General features: G+C 46.1%; 1 protein-coding gene across 1 annotated transcript in view; it reads left to right on the top strand.

Moving 5' to 3' along the window:
- Positions 1-24,240, top strand: part of dnajc3a (DnaJ (Hsp40) homolog, subfamily C, member 3a) — a 68,367-nt gene that overhangs the window by 29,149 nt on the left and 14,978 nt on the right. The window contains exons 4-9 of the mRNA XM_084315047.1: positions 5,465-5,539; positions 11,540-11,692; positions 15,276-15,457; positions 17,806-17,925; positions 18,785-18,890; positions 22,391-22,511. Of these exons, the coding sequence (XP_084171173.1) occupies positions 5,465-5,539; positions 11,540-11,692; positions 15,276-15,457; positions 17,806-17,925; positions 18,785-18,890; positions 22,391-22,511 (757 nt within the window). The remainder of the gene's footprint in view (positions 1-5,464; positions 5,540-11,539; positions 11,693-15,275; positions 15,458-17,805; positions 17,926-18,784; positions 18,891-22,390; positions 22,512-24,240) is intronic.

The raw sequence follows: 24,240 nt of genomic DNA, 5'->3' as shown, positions 1-24,240 counted from the left end.
AGGAGAGAAGGAAACTATAAGAGACTTCGCTTTCTCTTATAGGGCTCTTTGTAAAAAGTGGAAACCCTCTCTCACTGAAGAGCCCATAGTAAAAATGATTTTGAAAAACATCAAACCGTATCTTGCAAGTCAACTCCGGGGGCGAGTTCAGACCACAGAGGAGTTGGTGCGTCTGGGAATCCAACTTGAAAGGGATCACGAGCTCCAACTTGAGTATGACAAGAGGACCAACTTAAGAGCTCCTCAAACTCAAAATAGGACGCCCAGCGTTCCAAATCGAGTCCAGGATGGACCGCCTGTGATGTGTTGGAGATGTAAGGGACAACATCCTCCTGGATCTTGTCCCCAATATACACCTCCTGACCACTCCAAATCTTTCAATCGACAACAGAAAACCTATTCTGCGCCGAAAGGTCAACACCCAAGTAACAGCTTGGTGTCCACAGCTGTCACCTCAAAACGACGTGACAAGTCAGCACAATCTACTGCGGAGAACCTCTCTCCGAGTACTTCAAAACAAAGTTCTCCTTGTGGCCCACCTACCCTATTGGTGGTACCCATCACTCTGGGAGCCTGGCGGGGGAAGGCTGTCTTGGATACAGGTGCAAGTTACACCCTTCTCCATGAGTATCTATGGGCGGAACTCAACAGAACCAAAGAAGAGCTTACTCCCTGGGAAGATGGACCTTTGTATCTTGCTAATGGACAGGCACAAGTTCCACTTGGTTGGGGGAAGCTGGAAATCGACCTTCACGGGAAACTCTTCACCTTACCAGTAGTCGTGCTGGATCAGAGAGGCCTGGCTTTTGGAGTTGTCCTGGGGTTGGACTTCATTTCTCTCAGTGGGCTACAAATCAACGTGGCAGACGGGGAGTATAGTTTCAAATCTAACCCTGCCGAAGTATTTCCATTTCAACCAGGTAGTGCAAATGGTCCTAGGAAGGAGAAACGACACTATCCCAGGAAATTATGCCTGATAAGTGCTCTTCCTCCTCCTGTGTTGACGCTGGAACCTGTACGCCTGGATGCGAAGGAGTATATCCACAATGCTGTCACACAAGCGCAACTGCAAGATGATGAAAAGGAGCAGTTAAGAGGAATTCTTGAGTCGTACCCCAAAGTGTGCACAAATGAGGCGGGGAGAACTGATGTGCTACTTCACAAGATATACCCCACCACCAATGTGCCGATCAAACAAAGGCCATACAGGATGGCTCCGGGAAAGCAAGCCATTGTGGAGGAACAACTGAAAGATATGCTAAGTGCGGGGATCATCGAACCATCATACTCAGGATGGGCCTCCCCAGTGGTGCTGCCTCCAAAGAAGGATGGAGGTCACCGTTTTTGTGTGGACTTCAGACGGGTCAATGCGGTGACCGAAACTGATGCGTATCCGCTACCCAACATCAACGAGATCCTGGAATCACTATCTGGATCAGTGATCTTCTCTACGATTGATCTCAACAGTGGCTATTGGCAAGTGCCCATGGATCCAGAGAGCAAGTCAAAAACTGCATTCATCACATCTCGTGGGTTGTACCACTTCAACGTAATGCCTTTTGGACTGAAAAATGCTCCTGCGACATTCCAAAGACTAATGGAGACTGTCTTGAGAGATCTCCGTGGTCATATCTGTCTCGTCTACCTCGATGATATCATTGTTTATTCTACGTCTGTGACCGAACATTTCCAGCATCTACAGCAAGTCATAGAGAGGCTTGCAAAAGCAAATCTGACCATCAACCTGAAGAAGTCCAAGTTCTGCCTCCAGGAAATAAAGTTTCTTGGACACATCGTCAGTGCCAAGGGAGTTTGTGCAGACCCTGACAAGGTTGAGGCCATCCGAACCTATCCAGTTCCGAAGAATATCAAAGAGGTTCAGCGGTTCCTGGGGTTTGCCGGATGGTACCACAGATTCGTTCCAGGATTCTCCAAGATTGCTGGGCCGATAAATGATCTAAAAAAGAAAGGGCGACCATTCATATGGAGTCCTGAGTGCCAGAATGCATTCAACAAACTGAGGGAATGTTTGTCATCTCCTCCTATCTTGGGTCACCCCAACCCAGATCATCCTTTTCTTGTGTACACTGACGCAAGTGATACTGGTCTTGGAGCCATACTGACACAGAAGAAGGAAGGTGGTACTGAAGAAGTGCTGGCGTACGCAAGTCGGACATTAAACCGAGCAGAAAGCAACTATTCTGCAACAGAGAAAGAGTGTCTTGCAATCATTTGGGCTCTGGAGAAATGGCAGCACTATCTGGAACCACGACTCTTCACTGTCATCACTGATCACTCTGCCTTACAGTGGGTCCTGAGATCCACGAAGACTACAAGTCGTCTGATCAGGTGGGCTCTGCGACTTCAGCGATTCGACTTCATCATTGAATATCGAAAAGGAAAACTGAATAGTGCTCCAGATGCACTTTCCAGGATTCCAACAGGTGCTGGATGCAACCTGTATTCCGGCAAGAAGGATTCTGGAACACTTCCGATATCCCTTGCACAGATATGGGAGGAACAACACAAGGATGCCAAAATTGAGACCATCTTTAAGGCTCTGGCAGAGGAAGGAAGTTCTGTGGAAAATGACTACTCAGTCCTGGAGGATAAGGTGTACCGAAAAACACAAGGACAAGATGGACAGTGTCATTATCGGGTCTATGTCCCAGCAACCCTGATTCCGCAAGTCCTCCAGGCTTATCATGAGAACCCGCTCTGTGGACATGGGGGTATCTTCAAAACCTACAAGAGGCTTCAGGAAGTGGCATTCTGGCCAGGAATGTGGACCGATGTCAAGGCACATGTCAAATGCTGTATAAAGTGTCAGAGCCTGAAGTCCGACAACAGGAAGCCTGCAGGAATGATTCAGCAACATTCAGTAAAGGGACCAAATGAGTTGCTAGGAGTAGATATAATGGGACCCCTTCCACGCAGTCCAGAACGAAATGAGTATCTTCTTGTCCTAGTGGACTATTTCACAAAATAGGTGGAATTCTTCCCCATGCGACAAGCAAACTCGCAGACAATCGCCCGCATACTGAAGAAAGAAATCTTTACGAGATGGGGTGTGCCAGATTTTATATTGTCAGACAGAGGATCACAGTTTGTGTCGTCTTTATTCAAAGAGCTCTGCGAGAAATGGACAGTGACACCCAAACTTACGACAGCCTATCACCCACAGACGAACATGACAGAACGGGTGAATCGCACTCTGAAGTGTATGATCTCCTCCTACGTGGAAGACAACCACCGGAAGTGGGATCAGTACTTACCAGAGTTCAGATTTGCCTTGAATTCGGCAGTTCAAGAAACCACAGGAGTTACCCCTGCAGAGTTACAGCTTGGAAGGAAACTGAACAGTCCAATGGACAAAGTCCTGAGAGGCAAGTCTCTTCCTCCTGATGCTCAGGCATATGATGTGGTTCATCAGCTGAAGACTCTCCACGCCAAAGCCGAGAAAAGTAGTAAGAAGGCTCGTGTGAGACAGCTACGGAACTATAACAAGAACAGGAGGGATGTCAGTTTCAGGTTCCAAGAAAGGGTGTGGGTAAGGAACTTTCCACAGTCCAGTGCAGCCAAGAACTTTACTGCCAAACTGGCCAGCAAGTGGAAAGGACCCTATCGTGTCATAAAACAAACTGGTCCTGTCAACTACCAAGTTGTACGAGAGGACACTGGTGGAGATGTGAGAACAGTACATGTCTGTAACCTCAAACCTTTCTACCCTACAGCGGAGGATTTGGACGAACAGGAAAGGAAGGAGGTCCTGGAGATATTAAATGAAGATAGCTCAGAGGACGAGTTCCCGGGTTTCGAGTGACTGGTGTTCACCACCAAAGGTGGTCTTTCACAATGGGGGGAGAGTGTGACAGAGCGGCTTTAACCTGCCAGGTAAAAGTGCGCCTGTCCCTTTATGTCTGTCAATTACGGATGCGCTCATCTGGGATCTGATAGCGGATAAGAGGTGAGACGTCAGACGGTGGGGGGTTGGCCTGGTGAGACGTGAGACAGGAGACGTGCGAAGTCATGACGTGGAAGTGAGAGCGGCGAGTTTGAATGTTGTTTACCTGAAAGAAGACGTGCAGCCGATGTGAGGAGCAGAAGAACGTGAACCGGAGTTAGAGAAGTTGAAAACGGCCAGTAAACATTACCTAACACGGGATGGATGAGAAACGGGGATAGTCCGGAGACTCCGGACGTCCACGACCTGGTCATCTTCACCCAACGCGGACTTCGGTGCGGTAAAGTACACGCTGCACTGTTGGTTGCGCTCCTGTTCCGAGGCTGTGACGCAAGCGTCTCCGACTCAAACATTCCCCTCTCCAAGCTTCCTAACGACGGCGACACATAGCCGAGGCCAAACGCGCCTCTATCTCTCTCTCTCTACCCCTTCAGCCCAAGCCAAACCTCTCTCTCTACCCCTCCAGCCCCAGCCAAACATCTCTCTCTCTACCCCCTCCAGCCCAAGTCCAACGCCCCTCTTTTCCCCCTACTCTCGCATCACACACCCCCCCCCACACACACACACACACACACACACACACACACACACACACACACACACACACACACACACCTATTTTCGTTAGAGACTTTCTATTTTTTCGTTCATTCACACAGTTGCGTGGCGGTCATCACGAACTCTTTGACATTTGGAACTATTGGCAAATGCCTATACCTGTTCACCCAATGCACTGAACTGCGTGAACGAACTGGCCTGTAAATGAATTGTTTTGTGTTCTAAGAGTTTTTCTTATGATTTTGACTAATATCCAATACATGGACATTTTGACTGAATTGGGCATGACTCCTGAGTGTTTCTTTGTTATCAAACTCACCTAGTAATTATCTTGGCCATTAGTCCAGACCTATAAATCAAATTATTATATTATTTGTCTAATAAATTATTATATTATTTGTCTAATGAAAATTATTATTATTATTTGTCTTATGTGGTACAGTCTTATGCCGGAGCTATAGGCCTAATTAACCAAATCAAAAAGGTATTTTTATCTTCATTGGCAGGGGTTATACCTGTCTGGCGCCCAACGGTAAAGGTTATAGGCACTATAAGTGGACACCGCTACAACTGTGCCGAGTCAAGAGAGCACATTCAACTGGGGACTAGAAAGGTGCGCTCAGTAGAGCACAGATGTCCGCCGCGGCAGCCAGAGAAAAGATGGAATTAATGTGCTGTATGCATTCAGAAGTGCTGAATAAATGTTTTATGGACCCATAATAGTGATTATTTATTATTTAAGTTAAGTTTTGCCATAATCATATATTTTTTCATAATCATAATGTTCCACAACATTGGTAAAAAAAAATTCTATTCTATGAATAATTTTCGGCCTTTCGGCATTCGGTTTTCGGCCAACTGTTTTCTATTTTCGGTATCGGTTTCGGCCAAGAATTTCCCATTCGGTGCATCCCTAGTCTAACTAAAACCTCCTCCCAACAGGCACGGCTCCAGAGAGGCAACCTGCTGCTGAAGCAGGGCAGACTGGACGAAGCAGAGAGTGACTTTAAGAAAGTGGTGAGTACAGTTACAGTGGTGTCATGGGTCTCCCAGTCTCTCCACTCTGCAGTAAACAGCCATCACTGATATAGAGTGTCTGGTCAGTAACATGGGTCTCTCAGTCCCTCCACTCTGCAGTAAACAGTCATCACTGATATAGAGTGTCTGGTCAGTAACATGGGTCTCTCAATCCCTCCACTCTGCAGTAAACAGCCATCACTGATATAGAGTGTCCGGTCAGTAACATGGGTCTCCCAGTCCCTCCACTCTGCAGTAAACAGTCATCACTGATATAGAGTGTCTGGTCAGTAACATGGGTCTCCCAGTCCCTCCACTCTGCAGTAAACAGCCATCACTGATATAGAGTGTCCGGTCAGTAACATGGGTCTCCCAGTCCCTCCACTCTGCAGTAAACAGCCATCACTGATACAGAGTGTCTGGTCAGTAACATGGGTCTCTCAGTCCCTCCACTCTGCAGTAAACAGTCATCACTGATATAGTGTCTGGTCAGTAACATGGGTCTCCCAGTCCCTCCACTCTGCAGTAAACAGTCATCACTGATACAGAGTGTCTGGTCAGTAACATGGGTCTCCCAGTCCCTCCACTCTGCAGTAAACAGCCATCACTGATATAGTGTCTGGTCAGTAACATGGGTCTCCCAGTCCCTCCGCTCTGCAGTAAACAGTCATCACTGATATAGAGTGTCTGGTCAGTAACATGGGTCTCCCAGCCCCTCCACTCTGCAGTAAACAGTCATCACTGATACAGAGTGTCTGGTCAGTAACATGGGTCTCCCAGTCCCTCCACTCTGCAGTAAACAGCCATCACTGATACAGAGTGTCTGGTCAGTAACATGGGTCTCTCAGTCCCTCCACTCTGCAGTAAACAGTCATCACTGATATAGTGTCTGGTCAGTAACATGGGTCTCCCAGTCCCTCCACTCTGCAGTAAACAGTCATCACTGATATAGAGTGTCTGGTCAGTAACATGGGTCTCCCAGTCCCTCCACTCTGCAGTAAACAGCCATCACTGATATAGAGTGTCTGGTCAGTAACATGGGTCTCCCAGTCCCTCCACTCTGCAGTAAACAGTCATCACTGATGTAGAGTGTCTGGTTAGTAACATGGGTCTCCTAGTCCCTCCACTGTGCAGTAAACAGCCATCACTGATGTAGAGTGTCTGGTCAGTAACATGGGTCTCCCAGTCCCTCCACTCTGCAGTAAACAGTCATCACTGATACAGAGTGTCTGGTCAGTAACATGGGTCTCCCAGTCCCTCCACTCTGCAGTAAACAGCCATCACTGATATAGTGTCTGGTCAGTAACATGGGTCTCCCAGTCCCTCCGCTCTGCAGTAAACAGTCATCACTGATATAGAGTGTCTGGTCAGTAACATGGGTCTCCCAGTCCCTCCACTCTGCAGTAAACAGCCATCACTGATACGGAGTGTCTGGTCAGTAACATGGGTCTCCCAGTCCCTCCACTCTGCAGTAAACAGTCATTACTGATATATAGTGTCTGGTCAGTAACATGGGTATCCCAGTCCCTCCGCTCTGCAGTAAACAGACATCACTGATATAGTGTCTGGTCAGTAACATGGGTCTCCCAGTCCCTCCACTCTGCAGTAAACAGCCATCACTGATATAGAGTGTCTGGTCAGTAACATGGGTCTCCCAGTCCCTCCACTCTGCAGTAAACGGCCATCACTGATATAGAGTGTCTGGTCAGTAACATGGGTCTCTCAGTCCCTCCACGCTGCAGTAAACAGACATCACTGATATAGTGTCTGGTCAGTAACATGGGTCTCCCAGTCCCTCCGCTCTGCAGTAAACAGTCATCACTGATACAGAGTGTCTGGTCAGTAACATGGGTCTCCCAGTCCCTCCACTCTGCAGTAAACAGCCATCACTGATATAGAGTGTCTGGTCAGTAACATGGGTCTCCCAGTCCCTCCTCTCTGCAGTAAACAGTCATCACTGATATAGAGTGTCTGGTCAGTAACATGGGTCTCCCAGTCCCTCCACTCTGCAGTAAACAGCCATCACTGATATAGAGTGTCTGGTCAGTAACATGGGTCTCCCAGTCCCTCCGCTCTGCAGTAAACAGCCATCACTGATACAGTGTCTGGTCAGTAACATGAGTCTCCCAGTCCCTCCACTCTGCAGTAAACAGACATCACTGATATAGAGTGTCTGGTCAGTAACATGGGTCTCCCAGTCCCTCCACTCTGCAGTAAACAGCCATCACTGATATAGAGTGTCTGGTCAGTAACATGGGTCTCTCAGTCCCTCCACTCTGCAGTAAACAGACATCACTGATATAGAGTGTCTGGTCAGTAACATGGGTCTCCCAGTCCCTCCACTCTGCAGTAAACACAAAATAGATTTTCTCGTATCCCGTTCCTACTTCATCCAATCGGGAGAGAGAACCCCAGATATTTTGACTTATTTGACTTACCTGTCAAGCCAAATTTGGTAGATTATTTAACTTGTTTCAAGCACATATTTTGCTTAAGTAGTTTTTATTTATAATTGTTTGCAGTGTGGCGTTCTCTCTCCTGAAGGGATACCAGCTTCACCACTGCGTTTACTGCGGCTCAGGAGGTAGAGCAGTCGTCTGGTAATCGGAAGGTTCCCCGTTCGATTCCGGCTCCTCCCTGCAGCTAGTCAAAGTGTCCTTGAGCAAGACACTTAACCCCCTAACTGCTCCCTATGAGCAGGTTGCATGGTCGCCTCCACTGTCGGTGTGTGAATAAGATAAGATATTCCAAGATAAGATATTCCTTTATTGATCCCCTTGGGGAAATTCAGTCATCATAGCAGCATGGGGGGGGGGGGGTACAGGTAGTAGAGGACATACAGGTACAGGTCACAGAATTATAGTACAGTGGAGAATAAAAATAAAGATGTGTGAATGTGAGGCACAAGTTGTAAAGCGCTCTGGATAAAAGCTTTTTTTCTCTTTTTAAATACCGTTCTCTCCTATTATAGACATTAGATTTAATGTGAAACTTAGTTTTCTTCTCTTTTGCTGCCATGACCAGGACTCTCTGGAAGAAGAGACCTTGTATCTCAGTGGGACCTTCCTGGCTAAGATTATGGATAAATAGGCCTACAGTACATATAATAGAAACCATCTATGTGCCATAATTGGCACACTCGTTATCGACACCATATGAAGGGTTCATTTGTGGCAGCACTCTCTGCCGCGGGGTGGGTGGAGGATATGGACTGAGGTGAGTTCTGTAGGAACTAAAGTTCACCAGCAGGTGTCAGTGTTGGTCTGTAGGAATCAGTCCAGTGGAGCAATATCACTTGATACAATTAGTCTACAAACACAAGAGAAATAGATTTTATTGTACATACTTTGATGTTTTTGTCAAATACTGACGTTTTGATTTCAATTGGGCTGCTCATCCCAGACAACGACATGTTATTAATTTATCAAACGCCTACTTCATTGAAAGATGCCATCAGCTGGCACTCAAAGTCCCAGTCATTAGATCGTATTCAGTGATGATAATTGAATTGATTGCCCACCGTCATCTTGACCCCCGGGGATCATTTCCAGGCACTCATTAAGACGCTCATTAAGGCGCTCGTTAAGGCTCGCAGATCACCACGAGACCCTTCATTACCGTCATTGTTTTGACATTATCCACATGCCACGGCCAGCCATGAGACTAGAGTTGTTCCGATACCGATACCAGTATCGGAAATGCCTCAGATACAGCCTAAAATGCTGGTATCGGTATCGGCGAGTACGCTTAAATTCTGCGCTCCGATCCCATATGACGTAATTTATCAACAACACGTGCAGTATCCTCCTGCTGAGAGTGAGCATTATAAAACAAACGTGTTTTTCAACCTTCTGTAGTGTGATAGTAAAGGGTTAACCTTCTGTAGTGTGATAGTAAAGGGTTAACCTTCTGTAGTGTGATAGTGAAAGGTTAACCTTCTGTAGTGTGGTAGTGAAAGGGTTAACCTTCTGTAGTTTGGTAGTGGAAGGGTTAACCTTCTGTAGTGTGGTAGTGAAAGGTTAACCTTCTGTAGTGTGGTGTGGTAGTGAAAGGTTAACCTTCTGTAGTGTGGTAGTGACAGGGTTAACCTTCTGTAGTGTGGTAGTGACAGGGTTAACCTTCTGTAGTGTGGTAGTGAAAGGTTAACCTTCTGTAGTGTGGTAGTGGAAGGTTAACCTTCTGTAGTGTGGTAGTGAAAGGGTTAACCTTCTGTAGTGTGGTAGTGGAAGGTTAACCTTCTGTAGTGTGGTAGTGAAAGGTTAACCTTCTGTAGTGTGGTAGTGAAAGGGTTAACCTTCTGTAGTGTGGTAGTAAAGGGTTAACCTTCTGTAGTGTGGTAGTAAAGGGTTAACCTTCTGTAGTGTGGTAGTGAAAGGTTAACCTTCTGTAGTGTGGTAGTGAAAGGGTTAACCATCTGTAGTGTGGTAGTGAAAGGTTAACCTTCTGTAGTGTGGTAGTGAAAGGGTTAACCTTCTGTAGTGTGGTAGTAAAGGGTTAACCTTCTGTAGTGTGGCAGTGAAAGGGTTAACCTTCTGTAGTGTGGTAGTAAAGGGTTAACCTTCTGTAGTGTGGTAGTGAAAGGTTAACCTTCTGTAGTGTGGTAGTGAAAGGGTTAACCATCTGTAGTGTGGTAGTGAAAGGTTAACCTTCTGTAGTGTGGTAGTGAAAGGGTTAACCTTCTGTAGTGTGGCAGTGAAAGGGTTAACCTTCTGTAGTGTGGTAGTGGAAGGTTAACCTTCTGTAGTGAAAGGGTTAACAGGCTGTAGTGTGGCAGTGAAAGGGTTAAAGTGTGTGTGGCGCTGAGTGGCCCCGCCCCCTGACACGTTTGCCCCCAGCGGGCCGTCCAATGAGAAGGCAGAGACGGGGATGTAACCTCCATGGCGACATGGCTCAGCGATTGGTGTCTTGCTTTCTTTTTTTTTAATGATGTGAAACCACAGCAGACCCGGGCCGGGAGAACATGGCTGACCGCTCCCAAGGTGTGGAACGTGTTCTAATTTGAAATGAACTGTCCTGCTTCCTGCTCTCCGAGGGCACAGAGCACACGCTCTCAGCACAGAGCACACGCTCTCAGCACAGAACACACGCTCTCAGCACAGAACACCTCTCCCCCCTCACCCTGACCTCTCCCCCCTCGCCCTGACCTCTCCCCCCTCGCCCTGACCTCTCCCCCCTCGCCCTGATCTCTCCCCCCTCGCCCTGACCTCTCCCCCCTCGCCCTGACCTCTCCCCCCTCACCCTGACCTCTCCCCCCTCACCCTGACCTCTCCCCCCTCACCCTGACCTCTCCCCCCTCACCCTGATCTCTCCCCCCTCACCCTGATCTCTCCCCCTCGCCCTGATCTCCCCCTCGCCCTGATCTCTCCCCCTCGCCCTGATCTCGCCCCCTCGCCCTGATCTCTCCCCCTCGCCCTGACCTCTCCCCCCTCGCCCTGATCTCTCCCCCTCGCCCTGATCTCTCCCCCTCGCCCTGATCTCTCCCCCTCGCCCTGATCTCTCCCCCTCGCCCTGACCTCTCCCCCCTCGCCCTGATCTCTCCCCCCTCGCCCTGATCTCTCCCCCCTCGCCCTGACCTCTCCCCCCTCACCCTGACCTCTCCCCCCTCACCCTGATCTCTCCCCCCTCGCCCTGACCTCTCCCCCCTCACCCTGATCTCTCCCCCCTCACCCTGATCTCTCCCCCTCGCCCTGATCTCTCCCCCTCGCCCTGATCTCTCCCCCTCGCCCTGACCTCTCCCCCCTCGCCCTGATCTCTCCCCCCTCACCCTGACCTCTCCCCCCTCGCCCTGACCTCTCCCCCCTCACCCTGATCTCTCCCCCCTCGCCCTGACCTCTCCCCCCTCGCCCTGATCTCTCCCCCCTCACCCTGATCTCTCCCCCTCGCCCTGATCTCTCCCCCCTCGCCCTGATCTCTCCCCCCTCGCCCTGATCTCTCTCCCCTCACCCTGATCTCTCCCCCCTCGCCCTGATCTCTCCCCCCTCGCCCGTGTGTTTCTTCCAGCTCGGGTCCAGGCCCGGCACCCAGGAGGAGCAGGAGGCCCAGGCTCAGCTGGTGCGCGCGGACGAGGTCCAGCGGCGCGCGGCCCAGGCACGCTCCCTGTTCCACAACCAGGACTACGGGGCGGCGGCCGCACAGCTGGACGCCGTCATTGAGGTCAGACTTAACCCTTTCACTGCCACACTACAGACAGTTAACCCTTTCACTGCCACACGACAGACCGTTAACCCTTTCACTGCCACACGACAGATGGTTAACCCTTTCACTGCCACACTAAGACGGTTAACCCTTTCACTGCCACACGACAGACGGTTAACCCTTTCACTGCCACACTACAGAAGGTTAACCCTTTCACTGCCAGACGACAGCCGGTTAACCCTTTCACTACCACACGACAGACAGTTAACCCTTTCACTGCCACACTACAGAAGGTTAACCCTTTCACTGCCACACGACAGACGGTTAACCCTTTAACTACCACACGACAGACGGTTAACCCTTTCATTGCCACACTACAGAAGGTTAACCCTTTCACTGCCACACGACAGACGGTTAACCCTTTCACTGCCACACTACAGAAGGTTAACCCTTTCACTACCACACGACAAATGGTTAACCCTTTCACTGCCACACTACAGAAGGTTAACCCTTTCACTACCACACTACAGAATGTTAACCTTTCACTACCACACTACAGAATGTTAACCATTTCACTACCACACAACAGACGGTTAACCCTTTCACTGTCACACGACAGACGGTTAACCCTTTCACTGCCACACTACAGAAGGTTAACCCTTTCACTACCACACTACAGAATGTTAACCTTTCACTACCACACTACAGAAGGTTAACCATTTCACTACCACACAACAGACGGTTAACCCTTTCACTGCCACACGACAGACGGTTAACCCTTTCACTGCCACACTACAGAAGGTTAACCCTTTCACTACCACACTACAGAATGTTAACCTTTCACTACCACACTACAGAAGGTTAACCATTTCACTACCACACAACAGACGGTTAACCCTTTCACTGCCACACTACAGAAGGTTAACCCTTTCACTACCACACTACAGAAGGTTAACCCTTTCACTACCACACTACAGAATGTTAACCTTTCACTACCACACTACAGAAGGTTAACCCTTTCACTACCACACTACAGACCGTTAACCTTTCACTACCACACTACAGAAGGTTAACCCTTTCACTGCCATACTACAGACGGTTAACCCTTTCACTGCCACACTACAGAAGGTTAACCATTTCACTGCCGCACTACAGAATGTTAACTGTAACTGAGGGGTACAATTCCCTGACTGTATTGATAAGTATGGTATCATTAAACCACTACCGCTTTATGTACTTTAACTACTGGCCATACAGTACACGATATCTAAATATGATGAACACTTTCCACAATGAAATCGGTTCCAGTCAAAGGTAATAATCAAATATTTAATGGAGCAAAAGGTACATAGAATATTTATCTTACATTTATCATTTGAATGCACTTGTAAGGCAAATGAGTACTCGTAGGCAAATCAACACTGAATGTCCAATCTCTGGTTACGCAGGAAGCAAGTATACAACCTGGCTCTTAGGGGATTATATCTATGGTACACTTAATGATATAGCGGGATATTCTGGAGGGGGTCCTCCCGGTTGTAAGCCGGTAGGGGGGGTAGGAGAGCCGTCGGTAGTAGACCGTCTGGTCAACGATATCTATGGAGACTTCAAGTACAGAAGACAGTGCAATAGACTCTTGATCCGCAGATGAATACACCTTGGTTCTCTTGTAGGCTGTAGCTCCACAATGAAGAAGAAGCTAGGCGACCTCAGTCTCTCTGAGCGCCGACTCAACTTGACTCCTCTCGGGGGTAAATCCAACACTCACAGGCGTCGGCGATTATCCGCTCCACAAATCACAGTACCAAAGCAAATATATATTCCAGCCGCATAGGGCTCAGCAGTCGTCGGGTAGGTAATCCAGTGTACATGTCCCTCGGTCCTCGCCTAGATCTCCTCGGATGAAAGCGCCATGTGGTCGGCCCAACCTGGATAAGACTCTAGATAACACGAGGAAGCGTTGGAGATGCTGGTCACTTTAGAACTCTAACCGCACGATGCACCATACACGATAGACTATTATTACTTGATAGAAATACGTCGCACTCGACGGTACAGTGCCAAACTCTGACAATTCAGTTATTAATTCGCACGAGGTCTCAATGCTATTCTAAGGCCAAACAGGCCATACTTCACCGCACGTCGTATCGTGGGTGAGGCTTCACGTTCTGTTACTAAGTTGGGAAGAAGGGTAAGGGACTTCTACATTTACTTGCGCCATATTTATATGCACGGTGAACAAATAGTGCCACTCTCATTTCGGTAGCCGTATCCCTGAGCGGAGCCGGGGCTAGTACGGACATGTCTCGTCGGTACCTTTGAACTTGACGCCAGGGGCTGGTCCCCTGGCGCCTGGTCCTTTGTCCAATAAGAGAATGAACTATTATGGGCTATAGTAGGCTAAAGGGATATTCCGTGCATATGTACAAGGAATATACAAGGGATATCAAACGACATACAAATACTATTCAATATATATCCATAAATAAATATATATATTCGGTTTAATCTGATCCTTCGTAACATTAACCCTTTCACTGCCATACTACAGATGGTTAACCCTTTCACTACCACACTACAGAAGGTTAACCCTTTCACTGCCACACTACCAAAGGGTTAACCCTATAACTGCCACACTACAGAAGGTTAACCCTTTCACTGCCACACTACCAAAGGGTTAACCATTTCACTGCCACACTACAAAGGGTTAACCTTTCACTACCACACTACAGAAGGTTAACTCGTTCACTTCCACACTACAGAAGGTTAACCCTTTCACTGCGACAATACAGAAGGTTAACCCTTTCACTACCACACTACAGAAGGTTAACCCTTTCACTACCACACTACAGAAGGTTAACCCTTTCACTACCACACTACAGAAGGTGGTGATACAGGTATAAAGACACTATGGTAGTAAGTCATACTGGCCAGCAGCGTAGTAAGAGTAGGATATGTACAGATAATAGTATGTAAAAGGATTATGTGCAGGTATGTACAGACAAGTGAGAATGAATATATATATATATATATATATATATACGGTATATACAGCACTATTGTACATGCTATCATACAGAGCTATGGGTTATAAGTAGGGATGTCCGATATTATCGGCCTACCGATATTATCGGCTGATATTGGCATTAAAATGTGATATCGGAAAATATCGGTATCGGTTTTTAAAAAAAAATAAGAAAATAAATAAAGATTTTACATTTCTATAACCTTTATTTACCCAGGCAAGCAAGTAAGAACAAATTCAGATTTTATTTATTGTCAAAAGTATGCATAATGTTGTGTTAATTCCATGACAAGAGATATGTAATGTTAATTACCTGAAATCAGTTTTTTGGGGGGGGGGAAACCCTGCATATATCGGTATCGGTTGATATCGGTTGATATTGGTATCGGAAATTAAGAGTTGGACAATATCGGTATCGGTAAAAAAGCCAATATCGAGCATCCCTAGTTATAAGCAGGTGTATAGTAAGTATATAGAGGGGTGATATGCACGTATGTTCAGACAAATGTGTGTATATATATTATAATATATGCTGTAAATATAGAATATGAAATATGTGTCCATTACCCCTACCAGACGTGTGTTTGGGATGTGAGCTCTCGCGAGCTGCGAGCGGAGTGCTTCATCCACCTGGGCGAGACGGGCAAGGCCGTCAGCGACCTGAAGGCCACCTCCAAGCTGAAGAGTGACAACACCCAGGCCTTCTACAAGCTCTCCACCATCTACTACAGCCTGGGAGACCACGAGATGGCCCTCAAGTAAGTTCTACAAGCTCTCCACCATCTACTACAGCCTGGGAGACCACGAGATGGCCCTCAAGTAAGTTCTACAAGCTCTCCACCATCTACTACAGCCTGGGAGACCACCAGATGGCCCTCAAGTAAGTTCTACAAGCTCTCCACCATCTACTACAGCCTGGGAGACCACCAGATGGCCCTCAAGTAAGTTCTACAAGCTCTCCACTATCTACTACAGCCTGGGAGACCACCAGATGGCCCTCAAGTAAGTTCTACAAGCTCTCCACTATCTACTACAGCCTGGGAGACCATGAGATTGCCCTCAAGTAAGTTCTACAAGCTCTCCACCATCTACTACAGCCTGGGAGACCACCAGATGGCCCTCAAGTAAGTTCTACAAGTTCTCCACCGTCTACTACAGCCTGGGAGACCACCAGATGGCCCTCAAGTAAGTTCTACAAGTTCTCCACCGTCTACTACAGCCTGGGAGACCACCTGATGGCCCTCAAGTAAGTTCTACAAGCTCTCCACCATCTACTACAGCCTGGGAGACCACCAGATGGCCCTCAAGTAAGTTCTACAAGCTCTCCACCATCTACTACAGCCTGGGAGACCACGAGATGGCCCTCAAGTAAGTTCTACAAGCTCTCCACCATCTACTACAGCCTGGGAGACCACCAGATGGCCCTCAAGTAAGTTCTACAAGCTCTCCACCATCTACTACAGCCTGGGAGACCACCAGATGGCCCTCAAGTAAGTTCTACAAGCTCTCCACCATCTACTACAGCCTGGGAGACCACGAGATGGCCCTCAAGTAAGTTCTACAAGCTCTCCACCATCTACTACAGCCTGGGAGACCACGAGATGGCCCTCAAGTAAGTTCTACAAGCTCTCCACCATCTACTACAGCCTGGGAGACCACCAGATGGCCCTCAAGTAAGTTCTACAAGCTCTCCACCATCTACTACAGCCTGGGAGACCACCAGATGGCCCTCAAGTAAGTTCTACAAGCTCTCCACCATCTACTACAGCCTGGGAGACCACCAGATGGCCCTCAAGTAAGTTCTACAAGCTCTCCACCATCTACTACAGCCTGGGAGACCACCAGATGGCCCTCAAGTAAGTTCTACAAGCTCTCCACCATCTACTACAGCCTGGGAGACCACCAGATGGCCCTCAAGTAAGTTCTACAAGCTCTCCACCATCTACTACAGCCTGGGAGACCACCAGATGGCCCTCAAGTAAGAACCCACTCCGGTTACCATGGAGACCACGCTTGGGGGGGTACCTATTCAAACTGGATGAAAGTGGTCTGAGTGGGGTAACCATTTATTTTCGATTCAAGTGTATTGTCATCGTGCAGCACAAGTACAGTACAACAAAAAGAGGTCTGGCATCCAACCAGAGTGCAAATGTAACAGTAAAGTGCAACAGTAATATACAATGTACAGGTGATTAAACTGGGTATATAATATATAAATGAGTACTACTGAGTAATAGTGCTAATCAGATGTATGTACAGAGTTGTAGTAAGTCATACTGGCCAGCAGCGTAACTAGTAAGAGTAGGTAAGGGATATGTAGATATATCTATATACAGCATTAATGTACATGCATCATACAGAGTTATTATGGGTTATATACAGTTGTATAATTAGATATGTAGAAGTATTTCCATGTCTACAACAGGTAGACGGTTTCATTTGAACAACTCAATTAAATTAAAACCTTTTATTTATTCTCAAAGACAATTGAGGTCACCCTCATTTTCAATGACGTCGGGACTTTACAGACATTTCAATGCATACATTTTTACAATATAATAATACATATGAATAACTATCTATATAGCACTGATATATAGTGTCTGGTCAGTAACATGGGTTTCCTAGTCCCTCCACTCTGCAGTAAACAGCCATCACTGATATAGAGTGTCTGGTCAGTAACATGGGTCTCCCAGTCCCTCCGCTCTGCAGTAAACAGCCATCACTGATATAGAGTGTCTGGTCAGTAACATGGGTCTCCCAGTCCCTCCACTCTGCAGTAAACAGCCATCACTGATATAGTGTCTGGTCAGTAACATGGGTCTCCCAGTCCCTCCACTCTGCAGTAAACAGCCATCACTGATATAGAGTGTCTGGTCAGTAACATGGGTCTCCCAGTCCCTCCACTCTGCAGTAAACAGCCATCACTGATATAGTGTCTGGTCAGTAACATGGGTCTCCCAGTCCCTCCACTCTGCAGTAAACAGCCATCACTGATATAGAGTGTCTGGTCGGTAACATGGGTCTCCCAGTCCCTCCACTCTGCAGTAAACAGCCATCACTGATATAGAGTGACTGAAGCCCCTCCCCTTCCTGTGCTCTGCAGCGAGGTGAGGGAGTGTCTCAGGCTGGACGCGGACCACAAGCTGTGCTACAGCCACTACAAACGGGTGAAGAAACTCCACAAACAGATCCAGACTGCAGAGGAGCTCATCCAACAGCAGAGGTGTGTGTGTGTGTGTGTGTGTGTGTGTGTGTGTGTGTGTGTGTGTGTGTGTGTGTGTGTGTGTGTGTGTGTGTGTGTGTGTGTGTGTGTGTGTGTGTGTGTGTGTGTGTGTGTGTGTGTGTGTGTGTGTGTGTGTGTGTGTGTGTGTGTGTGTGTGTGTGTGTGTGTGTGTGTGTGTGTGTGTGTGTGTGTGTGTGTGTGTGTGTGTGTGTAAAGTAACCAAGTAGTTTTATTTAAGTACATTTTCGAGCTACTTGTACTTTATGTGAGTGTTTTCATTTTAAGGAACTTTATGTTTTTATTCCACTACATTTATCTGAACCCATCAGTTACTAGTTACTTTGGAGAAAAGGATTTTGCATAGAAAACATAATGTATACAAAATAAAAAATGTATGCAGATTATATACTTTCACATTTGTAGCCTGTCAACTTCAAGAGGACACACAGACACACACACACACAATGTAATTTAGTCATTTAGCTGAACGCTTTTATCCAGAGCGACTTACAAGTTCCGTACGACAAGTCATCTGGAAGGGTAAACTCAGCTGAGTAACAATGTTCATCAAAGTGTTGCGTGCTACAGTGTAGGTTAGTTTATTAGGACAAGTGCATGACAGTAAGGTTAGTTAGGGTTAGACTTTTTTTTGTATTTCAATGTCAATCTTTTAATTTCAATGTCTTTTTGTCGTTCGTGTAAAAATGGAAAATACCAATACAAATATCTAAAAAAAAAGTTATTTATTTATTTTTTTGCTGTTGTGAAGCACTTTGAGCTGCAATTCTTGTATGAAAGGTGCTATACAAATAAACATATTCTTATTATTATTATTCCATTTGAACTCCCCTACCTGTAGGTACGAGGAGGCGGTGAGCAAATATGAGTCTGTGATGAAGACTGAGCCTAACGTTCCCCACTACTCTCTCCACGCCAAGGGCCGCATCTGCCACGCACTGGCCCAGGTCAGACCCTAACCCTTTAACCCATAACCCTTTCCATAACCATAACCCTAACCCTTTAACCCATAACCCTAACCCTTTCCATAACCCTAACCCTTTCCCCAGGATGTTCAAACAAGATAGGGCTGTGGTCCTGAGGGGGGCTGTGGTCCTGAGGGGGGCTGTGGTCCTGAGGGGGGCTGTGCCTCAACTAGAGGGTGGTCCTGAGGGGGTCTGTGGTCCTGAGGGGGGCTGTGGTCGAGGGGGGCTGTGCCTCAACTAGAGGGTGGTCCTGAGGGGGGCTGTGCCTCAACTAGAGGGTGGTCCTGAGGGGGGCTGTGGTCCTGAGGGGGGCTGTGCCTCAACTAGAGGGTGGTCCTGAGGGGGGCTGTGCCTCAACTAGAGGGTGGTCCTACCCTCTTAACTCTGTGTGGTAATATGAGATCAATAACTACCCTCGTAACTCTGTGCGTGGTAATATGAGATCAATAACTACCCTCTTTTTTTTTTTTTTAACTTACGTTTTTATTTTCATTTTTTCAACAACATACATAGACAACATTCATAGACAATACACAGTACATAAATCTAAAACAAATAGACAAAAAATGAGTAAAGAAAAAGTGTGGCATGGGTCCTTCGGTCCATTCTACATTTGCATTATTTATTTACATTTTTATTCATTTCCTTGTATCCTTTTCAAACCTCTGTGATGTTGTTACTTCCCCTCCTGTATTCTTCCCATTTTCCCCATTTCCATTCAAACTTTTCTTCTTGCAGCCTCAGCAGATGTGTGATTCTCTCCATTTCCTGTATCCCCTCTACCAACTCTATCCATTGATCCTTTGTCGGCCCTTCTACCTAAAAGTGTGGCATGGGTCCTTCGGTCCATTCTACATTTGCATTATTTATTTACATTTTTATTCATTTCCTTGTATCCTTTTCAAACCTCTGTGATGTTGTTACTTCCCCTCCTGTATTCTTCCCATTTTCCCCATTTCCATTCAAACTTTTCTTCTTGCAGCCTCAGCAGATGTGTGATTCTCTCCATTTCCTGTATCCCCTCTACCAACTCTATCCATTGATCCTTTGTCGGCCCTTCTACCTTGTACCACAGTTTAGTTAATGCTTTCTTGGCTGCCACTATCAATATCTTAATCAAATATTTGTCTTCCCCTTGGATTCCTTCTTGTGACAGATTCCCCAAATACAACACTTGGCCTCCCTGGGGTATTTCGTATCCTATTATTTCATTTATTATCCCTCCTATCTCTTCCCAGTAGTGCCTTATCTTCTGACATCCCCAGAATATGTGTGTATGGTTCGCCCCTTCCTGTCCACACTCCCTCCAACATGTTTTCTTTGCTGGTGTGTAATTGCCCTGTATTTCTGGTGTTATAAAGTATCTAATTATATTTTTCCACCCAAACTCCCTCCATATCCTTGATCCTGTGGTTGTTTGTTGTGTCTTACATGTGTCATACCATTCCTCCTCTGTTATCTCTATTTCCAACTCTCTTTCCCACTTTTCTTTTACATACAATGTTGTATTTCCCTTACTGTCCATTATTGCCTGATATAGTGCTGATATCACCCTCCCCTTCCGTCCTTCGTATGACTTTACCATTATCTTAATTACCCCATTCTGTTCTTTGTCTCTATCTTGCTTTATTTCCTTGTTATAGTAGTCCCTAATCTGTAAATATCTAAAGTGGTCCCTATTCTCTAGTCCGTATCTTTCTTTCAATTTTTGTAGAGTCTGCATCTCCCCTCCTTCTGTCATTGTGCACATTGCTGTTATACCCCCCGTTCCCACCTCTTGAACCCATGGTCTTCTATCCCTGGTCTGAATTTGTTGTCGTGTGCTATCCATCTCAGTATCTTAGATTCTTTTTCTAGCTTGTATTTCTTTACTATTGTGTTCCATATGTTTATAGTGAATCTGGTAATTGGATCTAGTAGTTGTTCCTGTCTTCTGAACAGCTCCCTATCTCCTATCAGTGCCTGCACTTTGAATCCCTCTCTTTTGGTTTCTATATCTTTCCATTTGGCCTCATAGTTCACATTGCACCAGCATGCTACTGTTCTAAGCTGTGCTGCATAGTAATAGCTTTCTAAACTGGGTACTGCCATCCCTCCTTTCTCCTTTGGTAATTGTAGAGTCACATATCTGATCCTTGGCCTTTCCCCCCCCCAAATGAATCTTGATATCGGTCTATCCCATTCCCTAAATAGTTTTTGTGGTATTAATATAGGTAGGGATTGAAATAGGTATAGTAACCTTGGTAATATGTTCATCTTAATGATTTCGATCCTTGAACTGAAATCTAGGGGCATCACCGTCCATCTTTCTAGATCTCTCTTGATTTTCTGATTTATCTGTGTATAGTTTGCATCGTATAGCCCCTCCACCCCTCTTGTGATGTTCACCCCTAGGTACTTGATCCTGTCCATGTCCCATTTGATTTTGTATTTTTCTTTGATCTCTATCGTTGGTGTGTAGTTCAGTGCTAATGTCTGTGTCTTCGTCACATTAAGTCTATACCCTGAGTAATATCCATATTCTGTCAGTAGATCCATCAGTGTCGGGAAGCTTGTGTCTGGTTGTCTCATATATACTATCACGTCGTCTGCGAATAATCCCAATTTATGTTCCGTCCCCCTTATCTCCACCCCTTTGATGTCTTTGGTCTGTCTAATTAGTTGGGCCAGTGGTTCGATGAATACATCGAAGAGCGTCGGCGAAAGACAACAACCCTGTCTGGTAGCTCTCTCTAGTTTAATCCGGTCCGTCAGACTACCATTCACCTTAATCCTAGCCGTCGGTTCTTGATATAATGCCCTAATTGTTTTCATAGCGTTTTTGTCTAATCCAAATCTCTCCAATACTTTATATAGAAATAGCCAGCTTACACTGTCGAAGGCTTTTTCTGCATCTAGGCTAACTAATACTGCACTTTCTCCTTCCTTTTGTATCTCCTTTACTATCTGCACTGTCTTCCTTATGTTATCCTGTGTCTGCCTTCCTTTAATGAATCCAGTCTGGTCTTCGTCTATTATATCTGTCATAAATGTCTCAAATCTTTTGGATATTATTGATGTATACATCTTGTAATCTACATTAAGTATGGACACAGGTCTGAAACTACTACACAGTTCTCTATCTTTCCCTTCTTTTGGAATTGTAGTAATTATGGCCTCTTTCCATGAAGGTGGCATTGTGCCTTTTTCCATTGTGTGTCTGAATGCTGCTTCTAATATGGGGCTCAGTTCCTGCCTAAATGTTTTGTAGAAATCCGAGGGGAATCTGTCGCTACCCGGTGACTTACTACTCTTTGCCCTACTGATCGCATTCCAAACTTCCTGTTCTGTGATTTCTGTGCGTGGTAATATGAGATCAATAACTACCCTCTTAACTCTGTGCGTGGTCATATGAGATCAATAACTACCCTCTTAACTCTGTGCGTGGTAATATGAGATCAATAACTACCCTCTTAACTCTGTGCGTGGTGTGTATCGAACAGGCCCAGCAAGGCATCAGAGCTATCTCCGTGTGTACCGAGGTTCTCCAGTTGGACCCAGAGAACGTGGCCGTCCTGAAGGACCGAGCCGAGGCCTACCTCCAAGACGAGCAATACGAACAAGGTGAGGCGTACCTCCAAGACGAGCAATACGAACAAGGTGAGGCGTACCGCCAAGACGAGCAATACGAACAAGGTGAGGCGTACCTCCAAGACGAGCAATACGAACAAGGTGAGGCGTACCTCCAAGACTCTGGAGGGAGCGGAGCTAAGTTAACAATATACTAACGCTTCTATTGAAACACGTTGACATTAGGGCCGTTCTTTCAACCGAAGAGTGCACTTTCTTCAACCTCGAACCTAAATTCCTTAGCGACCCGTGTTGCCAAAGTAAACAAATCAGCGCGCACATTCGAGACACACGGATATGAAACGAGTCATACGGAACAAATAATGTATAACGGAGGCTGAAATTAGAGCAATATGACTCACAAACTCACGACAGTAGTACACAACTACACATACAGACGCATACAATTTATTCTGCATTGATTAAGTGATTATCAAAGCCCAGCTTAAGCCGTTAAACCCATGTAGTGAATCGCGAAGCCAATACGCACACACAGTCGAACTGGAGCGGTTTACCAAACATACACTCCCAGCATTCATATCTCGTACGTTCATCTTCCAATTGCTTAACCATAACATAACTTACTTACCGGTACCCAAACAATGTGTCCCAGAGTCCACATTCATGCACAAATCCATTTCAAAACGTTAGAGAAACGCTCTGTTTCCCGATTCCTCAATCATCCCTAATAAAATCAAATCATCCAATGTCTGGAAGTTAGTGGACCCATGGTCCATCCATTCGACCTTAACTAGATCAGTGCCGGCCATTTAACATTGAAAACCCCGTTTAGTGCCAGCATCCACTTCAATGATAGCGTTAAAAAACGCATAATCTATGTTTTAAATTATGGCTATGTGTCTAATCTGCCCGTCGCTTATCAATGACTTGTTTGCAGTCAACATTGTCAAAACGGATTGTTTTTTAATCGGTTCATATCCTTTTTATAGCATTTCGAAAAGCTATCGTTCTTTCGAAAATTTTCGGAAAATAGAAAGATTCCCCCATAAACGGCATTTATTGGAATATTCTCGAATACACTAGACACGTTGTCATTTGTCGCCCTATTTATGAATCGTTTTCAAATAAACGCTAGATTATCGATAGTATATGTGTACTTATGCACGCTATAGAAGCGGGCTGAAAAATCCTTTGATCAGATGTTCTCCAAAAAGATTATTCCAATTCCTGATCGCCATTCCAAATATCGATCGCGTTTATTGATTGATTATTGGCTGCTGTAAATATATATTCCACGCTGCTTTCCAACTCGCGATCACTTCCCTCATCATCAGATCCCTCGCCAGCATAATGGAGCCCCACAGGGATCCAGCAGTATAATCGAATGGCCTGCAGTTACACAGGGATAGACGATAGGGGGCGGTATTTTCCCATCTGAGCTCCTAGAGGGTCTGCTGTACCAACGGGAAACTCTGTTGATGAAATATGAATTCAGATCGCTATTAAAAAAATATATATATAATTCGCGTCATCAGCACTCAACGGGGGGCATGATAAGACGACAATACACGTCGCTGGCACTCAAAGTGTTAAAACAAATGTTTTTTATTTTCCCTTTTTTAACATGATCAAATGATCATTTAACATGATCAAATAATTATTATAATATTTTTTACTTCGTTTTGAAATATTATAGTGAAATATTTTGCACTGTTGTCGCATTTATCTTGTTGAAATCCTCCAACAGGCTCTTTTTTGAAAG

This window comes from Notolepis coatsorum (assembly GCF_963971535.1).
Source record: "Notolepis coatsorum genome assembly, chromosome: 5".
Lineage (NCBI taxonomy): Eukaryota > Metazoa > Chordata > Actinopteri > Aulopiformes > Paralepididae > Notolepis > Notolepis coatsorum.
Note: the sequence above shows the minus strand (reverse complement) of the source record. Positions and strands in the feature narration are given on the sequence as shown.